General features: G+C 34.8%; 1 protein-coding gene across 1 annotated transcript in view; it reads left to right on the plus strand.

Moving 5' to 3' along the window:
• TNKS (tankyrase) overlaps positions 1-13633 on the plus strand; it is a 100330-nt gene that overhangs the window by 33820 nt on the left and 52877 nt on the right. The window contains exons 4-5 of the mRNA XM_081942957.1: positions 7675-7711; positions 8321-8396. Coding sequence (XP_081799083.1) covers positions 7675-7711; positions 8321-8396 — 113 coding nt within the window. The remainder of the gene's footprint in view (positions 1-7674; positions 7712-8320; positions 8397-13633) is intronic.

Consider the following 13633-nt stretch of genomic DNA (forward strand, 5'->3'; position numbering starts at 1 on the left):
AGGGAGAAAAAAGGCCCTACGGGCAACCAAGTCCATTCCCAAACTTCTGGTTTGCGCATAGGGGCGTTTTTCGCCCTCCGGAGGTTTCAGGAGGCTTCCCTCCTGAAACACACAAACCGGAAGTTGGAAAATGGGCTGTTTCCAGCCTCCGGAGGGCCTCGGGGGGAGAGGCCGTTTTCGCCCTCCCTAGGCTCCTAGAAGGACGTGCACGCATGCATGGGGCAGGGGGGGTCATGTGCGCATGCGCAGGAGGCACAGCACAGAGGCCATTGTTATGGGGTGGCCACGCGAGCGAGCGCAATAGCATGCACGCTCGTGCTTTTGGCACCCGAGGCGAAAAAGGTTTGCTATCACTGTGCTTCAGTACAAAGGTTGCACTGAAATTAACAGGTGTCCTCCAAACCCAATGAGAAACCTTGAAGAATAGCAGTTGTCCTAGATGTTTAAATTAAGGTAAATGGTTTTTTAAAAGAGATGTGGATATTGTTTTCACCTAATAATGCATCTGAATCAGTTAACATCAATGGCATCTGATGGAGGAGAGACATAACAAGAACAGCATTGTACTGACACAGTGTAAACTTTGTCTCTTTTGTGCATGCATTGTGATGTTTATAAAAGTGCAGGCACTGTCACACTGTTCAGTGTGACAGTGCCTGCACCATTTTGATTAAAGTATTAGGTCCTTGGATACCTATAACTATCATGCTTGCCAATGAACTCTTCTTTGTGTGAAAGAGAGAAAAAAGAGGGAAGTATTTGTGAACAAATCTTGAATATATATAATAGATACCATAAAGCTGGTGTAGACCACCTTTTGGTAACTTTAGAATCATAGAATCATATGGCTGGGATGGAACTTGGAGGTCTTCAAGTCCTACCTCCTGCTCAAGACAGGAGTATTATACTACCCCATTCAAATATTGTCCAGTCTATTCTTGAAAACCTTTAGTGATGGAGCACCCATAACCCCAGGAAAGAAGCTTTTCCATTGATTAATTGCTCTCACAAATTTCTGGCAGTGAAGTTCTATCTGTCTTTGACAAGTTTCCAGCCTTTGCCAGGCCTGTGGTATCCTAGAGAATCCCTCCTTCTTTGTGACAGCCCCTCAAGTAGTGAAAGATAGTTATCATGTCTCATCAATCCTTCTCTATGACAGGCTAGTTATACCTAGGTGTCTCAGTCATTCATCATATGATTTAACACTTCCCAGGGTCTCAACTTTTTTTTTATGTTGTGATGATCAGAGTAATTTTATAAATAAAATATAAAAATAGCAAAAAAGAATTTACAAAATATTCACAGGAAAAATAAAATCAATCTGCCCTTATTTTTAACCGGTCATATTAGATTTGAACAGATATAATGATAATGATATGAGAGTTTAGGACTTTAAGAACTAATCAATTGACAAATGAATAACAACTAACATAAATCTCTAGCAATTAAGAGTCTGAAGCAGTCTATCCTTAACTTTATAGTCAATCAGGTAAAGTTTCATCTTTTAAAATCTTAAATTGAAAGAAATCCTAACTCTGTATATGGTAGAAGACTATCTGTAAATGTATTGTCCATAAAATGTTTCTAAATTAAATTAAAGTCAGCATCAGGCTTATTTTTAGATATGAAGTTATTTTTGGCATTGATACATACTCCCAAAGCTTACTTTGCCAGTCCTCTCCTGAAAGAATTTATTGTAACTTTCAGTGACAAGCATAGATAATCCTGATAGTTGTTATTTGTAATATATGTAAAGCTGTAAGTATGATTTATAGAAATATAAGGCTTGGTAATAGAAAAGCAGCTGATTTACAGAAAAGTAAATCATTATTTAGAATTCATCTTATGAAAAACTATGTTTCAAAATTGGTGAGCTTTGTGATACGACCATCAGATATGGAAGAGTGATCAAATCTATTAAGATTCCAGGTTTTTGTTCTGTTTGAATTCAGTGTTACTTAATCATGAATCTCAGATTTCAATTTCTGAATCATGTTTCAGTAAGAATGCATAAGTTCTAGTAAGTGGCCTGAATTTTGTGTTATAAACATTTCAAATTCAGTCAAGTCTCTAAATATGTAACATTGATTTTGTAGTTGTTTTCAAAAAGTTTGCTTATTTTATTATATTGTTGTTCTTTTGTGACAGAAATCTATTATTATTTTGGCTTCTTGATCATGATAAATATTCTATAGCCGTGAGAGTAAATTCTAACAGCAATTCATATTCTTCAAAGTCATAAATATGAAATGCCATTTCAGTTTATCAGAAGCTTTCTTCATATCATGAATATTTGTGAATACTTTACTTACTACTTTTCTGATTGAATTTATCAGTGGTCAAAATATGTCTACAATTCTTTCAAATATCTTTGTAATAAACTCACTCAGGATAAATTACGTTTCTATTAAAAGACACTTAATTTTTCTGCGAGAATAGTCATGAAAAGTTTAATCTATCTTCAGTAAAGAAGTAAATCACATGGCTCTAATGGGTTGGATTGTCCACTCCTTGTAAATTAGAAACACATTTGAAATCAAAAGAATTCCTCCACTTTTTCCTACAAAATCCCAATTTGCAATGGAATAACTTGAAATTTATGCCATCACCATTCTTTGATGTATAACTTAACATATTATTGTAAATAATAAAATAAATGAAAATTGCATGGATATAAGAATTGGTACCTTAAACGTTGAAAGACATTGGATTTTAGTGATCTCTCAAGCAGACTATTTTAATTGGTATCACAATTGCCTTCAGTCTCATAATCAGTCACTCAGCCAATGTGAGTGGAGAAAAGTACTGAGGCATTTTGTATCATTGTGTGCAGCTCAATGAACATGGATAAGAGAAAGAAGAGCAGTTGTCTGTAGAGGAAATGAAGAAAGTAATAACCAAACACAGTAAAAGCTCCAAAACCATCTCCAAAGAGATTTACATTTCTGTGACTATGATTATTAATATTATGAAGAAATTTAAGATCCAGGGGACTGTAGCCAATCTTTTTCAACGTGGCTGCAAGGGGGGAAATATTCCCAGAACAAATAGAAGGTTAGTTGAAGTAGTTGAAAAAAACTAGGAAGAACTAACTAAACAAAGTATAACAACATCAAATTTCACTACCTATCATTGTTGATAGATTTCTAGGTGAAAGACCTAAGAAGACCCCATTTTTGAAAAACATATACAAAAAAGTTAGACTGGAGTTAGTTAATTTGAATGTTGACAAGCCACAGTCCTTCCCAGCCAGCTTCCAACAGGCAAAGTCAGTGGAGGAAGCCAGATTTGCTTAATAACTGTGATTGATTTAATTGCAGTGATTCGCTTAACAACCATGGCAAAAAAGGTCATAAAATCGGGCATGTCTCATTTAATGCCTTCCTTCCTTGGCAACAGAAATTCTGCTTCCAATTGTGGTTGTAGGTTGAGGACTACCTGTACCTCAACCTAGAAGAAACCTATCCAACCTAAGACCACTGGAGCAGTTTGCTCAAGAAGAATTAGACAAATTGCTAGTTGAGAAGGGTTGTCTTATTCAGAGGAAGTGGGTGTCTGCAATTATTGCTCCAAGGGATGTTTCCATGCCATTTTAATTTATTATTTGGAAGAAGAATATGTTAAGTCATACATTATGAGCAAGGCATTGCTCTTTGGACTATGGAATAAAGAATGGTAGGTGCCATTTATTTTTATTAATTTCAAGTTATTTCATAGAAAATTTGGATTCTTATGAATGCGGGTACCAATAGTTTTGCCCACATTTGTGGCCCCCTGCAGTGAAGGAAAGAGTGCTTGATGTTGTTGTACCTTGTTCATTGCCCTAGTTGATGAAAGCCTGAAGTGGTTTTCATTGACCTACCTGCAGTATATGACACTGTTAACCATGGAATATTGCTACACAAGTTAAATAATATCACCGGAGATGATAAGCTTACCAGGGTCATTGGCAGTTTCCTCCAGAACAGAAATTTTATGTGAGAATGAATGATAAGAACAATAATCATAACAGAGTTGGAAGGGACTTTGGAGGACACCTAGCCCAACCCCAGGAGATCGATGATGCAGAAGAACGGGATGCCACAAGGAAGTGTATTATCTCCAACATTGTATAACATATGTACAAATGTTCAACTAGACCTCAATACCACTCATCTATGTAGATGATACAGCAGGGGCTACACAAGAATCAACTTTTGATGAAGTAGCTAGGAGACTTATGGTAACACTTGAAGAATTAGAACATTATTATACCATCAATCATTTAAAGCCCAACTCAGACCAGACCCAAATGTGTGCTTTTCACCTCTGAAATTGAGATACAAGGGAGGAGTTGGATGTTATGTTGCAAGGAGAGCCGACTACAAGACTGTCCAACACTGAAGTATCTCTAAGTAGCACTAAAGCTAAAGTCAGCTTGAGGAACAATATCATCAGGCAATTGATAAGCTACACTTGGGTGGAGTTCAACCATCTATGTTGCACAAATTAGCTTTGGTTTTGAGCGTCTCTCTAGCAGAGTATGCTGCTCCAGTCTGTGGCGCATCTGCCCATGTGAAATAAGTTGATATCCTCCTCAATGAAGCAGTATGCTTAATGACATATCTCAAACCTACTGCAGTGGAGAGAATATATCCTCCCACTGGCATTGATCCAGATCAGGAGAGAAGTAGCAGCAGATGCCAAGAGAACTAAGCAAGAGAATGATCCTCAACATCCTCTGAACGGATATATGCCCCAAGACCACCGACTCAGATCTAGGAAGAGCTTTATGGAAAGAAGAAACATTCTTGAGGGTACACAAGAACAAAATCAAATTAAAAGATGGAGGAAGGAGACTAGAGAGCAAGGAATAATATTAAAGGAAAATATGGCTGAAGGACCTCCCTTACACCACTTGGAGGATCCTGAATAGGTTGAGAGTTGGAGTGCCTAAATGTCAAACCAATATTCTCAAGCGGAAGCTCTTGCTGGATAGCAATACATTATGAGAATGTGGAGAGACACAGAGCCCCTTTCATATGCTGGTATGTCATGTACTACCAGAAACATGTACCGATAATAACTTATTTTTGGACAACGACAAAGCCAAGCATGTACCTTCATTCAAGCAGTTTAAAGTTTGATCTAGACATGAAAAAAAAGAACCCTAGATAATGGTTTCATCAAACTTAATTTAAAAAAAAATTTCACTGCACAAAAATGCAGTAGAAATGCATCTGATCTTGGAGATTTATTCAATTTTATTCAATTTTTAACTAAAGCATTGCTTCCTTTGTTTCATTTTGTGTAATACTATAACCTTGTTTCCTTTTGCTGATGTGTACATTTCATAATAGGTATCTGAGTACTCTGTAATCTCTTCAAAATTTTAGGTTGGTTTTGCATATATTTGAGAATTAAATTTAATAAAATTCTTTATCATCTGATCAGTAGTTCCATAGTGAAGTCATAGATGTTTCTCACTGAGTAAAACAACAGTTTCTTTGATATCTTCCTTGAAATTCATTTTTTTAATAACTTATTTGCTTCTAGCAGTTTATAAATCATTTTAATCATTTGTATAATATCAACCATTGGTTTCTGTTTTGCATTGATTTTGATAGTTTTGAATCATTTGTCTGTCTATCCATCCATTTCCATAAAACAAATATAAGAGAAGAATATCATAAAGAAAAAAAATGAACCCCACAATAAAAAAGCCCAGTAAATTAAAATTTTTAAAAAATGGTGGCATTCTTTAACTGACTAGAATGCTCTCTGAAGTTTTCCTTTCTGTTTAATGCCAAAGAAATAAATAATCCTCTCAGAAATGCTTTCCTGGATTTCCATACTGTGAATAAAGAAGCATCAACAGCTGAGTTTGTTTGGAAGGTGCTTATAATTCAGGTTGACACTTCAATTTGATAACTTCTTGTAATAATAAAAGACTATTCAATTCTACTTTTTCAAGCTAGTGATTCTTTGGTGCAATATTACTTTTTGAATTACCGTAAGCATTGGCAACTTCTTTACATTTAAGTAATAGCGAATTAAACTTCAAGTGCATATCTATTCTCAAATTAATGTTAAGGGAAGGGGAACAATATGTATATTTTTTTCTCTAAAGAGTATTTATGTCTTTAAACATCTAAGGAATAAAGTAATGACATGTAATCTATGATATTTTTGGCAATTTGCAGAACTCTTTGATATGAACCAAATTTATTGACATTTATGTAAAGAATCCTGTCAATATTTCCAGAAATCAAAAAATATCTTGCAATTTCAAGAAGAAATTGAAAAAAATCACAAGTTATTCTCTAGTTATCTTTTAAACCATAAATTGAAGCAATTGTAATTTTCCATTTTTCAGTTTGAAACAGTAATAAAAATATTTGTTTCATCTGGAATGTTGCGGTTTGTGATAAGTTCCTAATATATAGGAATATATCTAATATATATAATATAACAACTCTGTTGTTCCCAACACATGATTTACCTAATGTTTACATTCTAACAAATTAATACAATCTTTTAAAAATTATATTTTATTAATACCTACGATCTGCATTCTCATTTTTTTCTTTTCCTTTCCTCTTTTGAATGTGCTATTCAGTCTCTTAATCTTTGTTTATTTTTTAAAAAATTTAATCCATGAAGTCAGTGATTGATTAAATGTAAGGGTAGAAAAATGTGTGATCTAATTTCGGTCTGTTTCCATTTTTTCTTGTTTTCTTGTAGTTCATGACTGAAGCATTTTCTTAGCATCTTCTGTGGAGAGTATAAAAGCTTTGCCATTCATAAAGACCCACAAATGAAATGGAGTAATCAACCTGCATTTAATATTTCTTTCTTGGAGACAGGTTGCCATTATAAAGACTGTTCTATTTCCTTGAATTCATAACTTTTACTCTGAAATGTCTCACCATTCTAAATAGAATAGAATGCAAAATTATCTACTACAATTTTTTATAAAGATTTCAAAGACTAAAACATTAAAACTTTCAATGGCAGTATTCTTCAGATATTTAGTGGTAGTAAGATGGAGTTAAATTTCAGGGTATAAATTTTTCATTCCAAAAGATACAAAAACAGGCTACCATTTTAATGGCCGATTTGAAAATGCTATTGTCAGAATACTTTTGTCTTTCCCACATGTTTTATTATGGTGTACTGGTTTTCTTAAGGTTACAAACATATACTTTGGACACAATTTTAATCATCTCTGAAATAAATATATTGCAATGTAATTGTCTGGCTACATATAATCCAGACCTTATTATGTGTGCCTTTAAAAAATAGTCTTGGGGTGTGTCAATGCCTTTATGCTATACCAGTGTGCTAAGAGACTGAATAGGAAAAATGGGGGAGGAGACACTGTACTCAGCTGCCATGCTGTTATCAGAGGGATTGTTTCTGGACAGAGGTTCAGCATTCATTGGTTGTCTGAAGAAAGCCATTTCATCTGAGGATTGGATAAGAAGCTGCGTCAATTTGCTGCCCGTCTCCAAGGCACTGGTGATGCTGCCTTCACAAGCTGACTAACGTCACAGCTCCATCACCCAGCGGGGTGTGGGCTTGCTTGTCGCCCCCCCCTCCTGTTCTCTGTTTAATTCTGTATTTGCTTCCTGCTGCATTTCTTCATCTGTCTTCTGCCAAATGCTAACAGCATGATATTTTGCAATCATTTAGGTGAATACAAGAAGGACGAACTCTTGGAAGCTGCTAGGTAAGTGCTGTTCAGAATACAAATGTATTGTTTTTGAAGAGAGATGGTAGAAATCAGGGTGAAAATGGGTTTTTATGATCTGTCATGTTGTCATTATCTTTTTATAAAATTGGGCAGCTAAGCAGTCCTTGTTAACATGAGACTTTTGGATTTAACTACTTGCAAAAAGCTAAATAGTTGCTTGTAATTGTACAGTATAGTTACAGTTGAATTTAGACAGGATGCATTTCAAATTCTGTTACGTTTAAAAAGCAATTTTGAATGAGAAATTATGTAGGGATATTTTTTTATTTTCTACCTTATGAATTAAAGGCACATCCTACATTTACATATATGTTATAGAAAAGCTTGAGCGAGAGGCTGGAGGCTATTTATAGTGGCTTGAGGAATATTGCAACAATTTGGGAAATGTATATTTATTACATTTAAAATACGATAAATTATTCTATTATATATGTTTATATACTCATATTTTAAATGCAATAATTGAAGCAAAAAATTTCTGAGTCAAAATGCACACAAGGTGGATTGTGAACATGATGTTAATGTGAAACTCCATTTCATATATTCTATAAGGGACTTCCTCTCCCTTCCATTTCTTCTTTGCAGGAGTGGCAATGAAGAAAAACTAATGGCTTTGTTGACACCTTTAAATGTGAATTGTCATGCAAGTGATGGGCGAAAAGTAAGTCTCTGTAAATATAAATTTGTTGTAATTTTTTTGTCTGCTGGTCAGCATTTCTTAGCAATTTAAAAATTCGATAACTAACCAGTTTTGTGGATTGTAATTTGGGTCTCATCACATAAGATTGAATGATGTGTACAATATTGACAGCTTCACAGAGATAGTGGAACATACAGTTGACTGACTGCATTTTAAATGACAGCCTGGCATTGTGCTTTAGAATGTTTGTTAATAAATATAAATTGTGAGTTTGGGTTTGTTAATAACTGTAAATGAACAGTGTTCTCTGTGTGAATGTTCTGGCTGTGAAAAATAGGGTTTCAGTACTCTAGCTTGTTATAGCCAATTTCAGATCAATTTCATTAATCTTGTTGGATATTCATTCCAAATTTTTATAGTCTCACTTAATTGTCTAACTGCAGCTTTACATAATGGGGTATTAAAATATATTAAATCAGTATGAAGTAAGAAAAGGAAGAACTTATACCTTCAGAATTGTAATTAGATGTTTCATTAATTTACGTATTATTATAATCTGAGGTAATAGATTCTAGTCTCTTAGTTTACCTGGGTTCGCACAGCATGGTTATTTTGTCTGTTAGTGCTTCTTAGGATTCATCAATTCTTAATAACTGTCTGAAATGGGTAATCAGGTACTTCAGCCTCTGTGACTGAAATCTCCCCAGGTAATTTGGTGGGAGGACATGAGAGATATAATTTGGGACAGATTGTGGTTTGTATGCTGCCAGCAGATTCTTTGGGGTTTAAATTGTTCAAAGAATTTGATTAGTAAATCAGTGCAGTGAAGATTTAAAATAACATTTTGGATGCAATTCACAGCCTAAACACATTTTTCCATAATTCAATATTTATAGCTCTTATACTCATATATGTTAAGTATGATTGGTTTAATTATGGATATATATGTACATGCCGGTATATATATATCCTATTAAATGAAGCAGAATTAAGTAATTGACGCTTAGTCAATTTTAAACTTCGTATTTCTTCTTCCTGTAAAATAACTGACTGGTTGTCTTAGTTTTATTTTTGCATAGATTAAAACAACCATCAGTTGATTGATGCCAAAATCATGAGTTTTGAAACTGTGTGGTTCAACTACTGGGTATTTCAGTTGTGCCACCAGGCAAAGCTGGGCTCTGTTACATCATATTTTTGCTCTGGCTTGACAAATCAATTGTCAATTTTGTTATCTGGCCCGTCATTTTTTTGTTGTTGTCACAGTGATTGCCCCTGTAAAAGGTGGTCCCTACACTTCTTAGTCTCTCAAGCCTGCCACTGCCCATTTTGCTCACCTACTCTGTCTACCACCACCGTCTTCTATTCTTCCTCCAGCAGAGTAGCAGCTAAGGGCCCAGAGTTTTGACAGCAGTCAAAGCAGCAGAAATAGAAAGGAGGTGAGCAAGAGTTCAGCTTTTTCATACTTGATTATACAGTGTCAATTGCTTACAAGGCCAGTTGCTATTGTAGATTGCTGATATCTGGAGGTCCTGGGATTTTGCTTATATTAATAATTGCTAAATGAGATCCAGAGCAGCACTTAATCAAGGACAGTATTAGTTGTTCAGTAATCAATAACTAACACAGTTGAATGTTCTGAAATGCACAATATTTAAATGAGGAAAGTGTTTGGGTGTTAGACTGTTTAAAAAGTGAAGCTGTAGCAGAATATAAATAGATCTAAAATTTCTGCCAGAGAGCAGAAATAGCTTAAAAATTAATTAATGGATTTAATAGATTAATTAAAAGATTCAACTAATGGGTTAAGCAGTTATTGTTAGGAACTTCTAACAATGTATAAGTACGTCACTGGACCAGTAAGGTGAGTTGCCATATCCCATGATGGCAGTTCTAATGATCTAATATGTTAGCTAATGATTACTAATTTGACTTTTTAAATTATTATTATGAGGGCAACAATTGAATTTTATTTCTTGGATTACTAACATTAAAGCTGAATCGGCTCTTTCTGTTGCTTAAAACCATATTGCCCATGCAGATTTTGGATTTGCTCATTTGATTCCATCTGCATAATGTTTGACCTATGTTTTGTCAAGGAGAACTCCTTTGCTATATACATGAGTGTCCATTTGTAATGGACGCTCATGCATAGTTACTCATTTTATTATAAGAGTGATGTTGCATATATTGAAGAAATGTACATTTAAGGGAATTGGTCTAAACACAGTTGCTGCAGTGATGTCCGGAGGATATGAAAAAGTTGTGTGGCTTTTTACCCTGTTTCCCTGAAAATAAGACCTCCCGGGATAATAAGCCCAATCGGGCTTTTGAGCGCATGTGCAAAAATAAACCGTTCCCCTAAAATAAGCCCTCCCTGAAAATATTGCAACACAGCAGCAGCCATGAGGTAACCACGCTCGCCACCTCCAGGCACCTCAAAAATAATAAGATCTCCCCAAAAATAAGGCCAAGTGCTTATTTCAGGGGTCAAAAGAAAATAAGACTCTGTCTTATTTTTGGGAAAACACGGTAGTTTGTTGGCTGAAGGCAAGAGAATGCAATCCACCATTTTTAGTAAAAGACTGCCTATTTGTAAGTGTGGATTGTCTATACGTTCCCTAAGCTGGACTTTCTTAACTTGAGGACTACCTGTAATCATTGGGGCCCAACATCAAATATCTCTCAGATCTTATAATAGAACATGCGAAAAGCAAAGTTCTTTTTACTTTCAGATTAAAGATAGGGTACCTTTTAAAAGTCTATAGTGGAAATGTGGCTGCTAATAATAAAATAATAAATGTAGAAAATGATTCAGTTCAATAAAACATGTGATGCACAAGGGGTTGACTTTTGGGTACCACAATAAAGAAAAAATAAAATAAACTTTCAAATTGTTACTAAACTAAATAAATTAAAATACTGCATTGAAATAAATGCCAGACATGTTGCTTCCTTCCTCCCTCCTTCCCCCTCCCCCCTTACATTTTGGGGGAAAGATTTCAGAAGTCATCTGCCATTGCCTGCTTCCTAAGGCTGAGAGATGGTAACTGGCCCAAGGTCACCCAGCTGGCTTTGTACCTAAAACGAAACTTGAACTCACAGTCTACTAGTTTCTAGCCTGGTATTTTAAACACTACACCAAATTGGCTCTCCAATCAAGTAAAGCAATTACTTCTTTTTTTTAAAAGGAAACCATGGAGAGCCTAGCTGTCTCAAGAAATCTTTCTAGTTGACATAAAGCCAAGTTGTTTGATCCACAATGGAATCACAGTTAATATTTTAAAAACAATTTCACTCCATTCAAGTTTTTGAGGGTTTTTTTTTTAGTTCTTACCCAACGATGTCATCACTTCACTGATAAACCAATTAATCATTCCAAATTTTATTGCTATCTTTCATCTATATTATAAAAGATTATAACACAACAGTTATGCTAATTTACTTTTTATTTATTTCAAAGCTATAAAATCTTACAAGACAAATCATGAGGATTTGTTACACATATGAGAGATTTTTCTTAGACTTCTGGCTTGTTTTTCACACCTTATCACTTAAATGACAATCACATAGAAATGTTTTCTCTCCCTCTCCCCTACAGAGTAAATTTGTATCTATAGAAGAAGCCTGGTATATCAGATGGCAACAAGCCTAGAGGCCTTCTTCTAGATACCTAGAATTCTGTGCCAGAAGCATTGATTCTAGGAGTTATATTGGTGTGTTAAATTATGCATAGTCTTATATGTAGTCTCAAGTGATATGATTAAACATGGGTTTGTTATTTAAAGCTTTTTAGCCACTAAACTAGATCCCCACCCCACACTACTTCCAAGATGTCTTCCAATCCTTAAAGGGTTTATGGTGCAAGATGGAGTTTACAGAAAATAAACTGCAACATCTCTGATTATTTTGTCTACTTGCTTTACCTTTCTTAAAATTATTTTTCTCATATTACTGCACAGTGCTAGAAACTAGAAAATAAAAGCAGCTTGAAGCACAAATGAATGTTCTTTTCATGCTGTATATACTTAATAATAATATAAGCCCCTTAATATAACCATAGAGGACTGGAGCCACCACACCCCAATTTAGCACCAAAACCTCTCCTTACTTTCTGCAGATGGGCAGTGGATCTCAGTTCAAAAATTCCTCATTGTTTTTCTTTAACTATTATTTGGGAAGGGGAAACTGTTTCATCTTTCCTCCATTACCAGATAGTAATTAATTCAATTTCAAAATAACACTATCATGTGAAGTACTAACTATTGTGATTTTATTTGAATGGCCTTCCCCATGTTATATAAATACAATTTATTTTAATTTTAATATTTTCTGCCTACCATAAGGATGCTTATGAAATATGGTAGAAAATATACAATATATTGAACTTCATAAGTTCCCTATCTCCTTTAATGAAGATATACCATTATTATTTGTGTTGCATAAACATATGCACTTGGAAAACTATAATAAAATTACACATGGGCATAAGGACATACTGTATGTGCAAAATACACATACCGGTATTTTGAAAAAATGTAAGGCAACGGAACTGATTCTTCTGCCATGCAAATAACTCCCCCACCCCCAAGTCCCAGCTCAGGGCTGAGGTTTTTAGTTTTAGTCTTTCAGTCTGTGATGACTCAGTGAATTTCAGGACTGGAAGAGTAACAGAGTAACACAGTTGGAATGGACCTTGGAGGTCTTAGCAGGAGACCCTATAGTATATCATTTGAGACAAACTAGTAATAATACACTTTACTGATTAGTTATCAAAGCATGAGCATCAGCCACATTAATATACAATAAATGAGATAAGGTATGATATACTGAAATGTGATAAAATAGCCTAGGGTGAAATAAAATAGACTAATATATGGTAGATAAAATAGGATAAAGATAGAACAATGCAGGTAATCTTTGATTTACAACTGTAATTGACCCTGGGATTACAGTTGCATGTCATGTGGTTGTTAAGCAGGTTGTCATGACCATGCCCAATTGTCAACGTTTTTTGTAATGGCCATTAAGCAAATGCTGCTTAAGCAAATCTGATGATGCAGAACAAAGCAGTTGTCTATTGTCGAATACCCAGATCTGAATGTAGCCTGTTCGTCCACTAATATATTCTTTGCCCAGTTCTCTATTTTCTTCAAGAGATACCTTGCATACATCTTAACTGTTATAATCTATAAGGCTTATGGATGTGTAATTTTGGGAGTCTTCCTTGTCTCCTTTTTTGTATACAGGAAATATGG

This window comes from Natrix helvetica (assembly GCF_964273705.1).
Source record: "Natrix helvetica genome assembly, chromosome: 2".
Lineage (NCBI taxonomy): Eukaryota > Metazoa > Chordata > Lepidosauria > Squamata > Natricidae > Natrix > Natrix helvetica.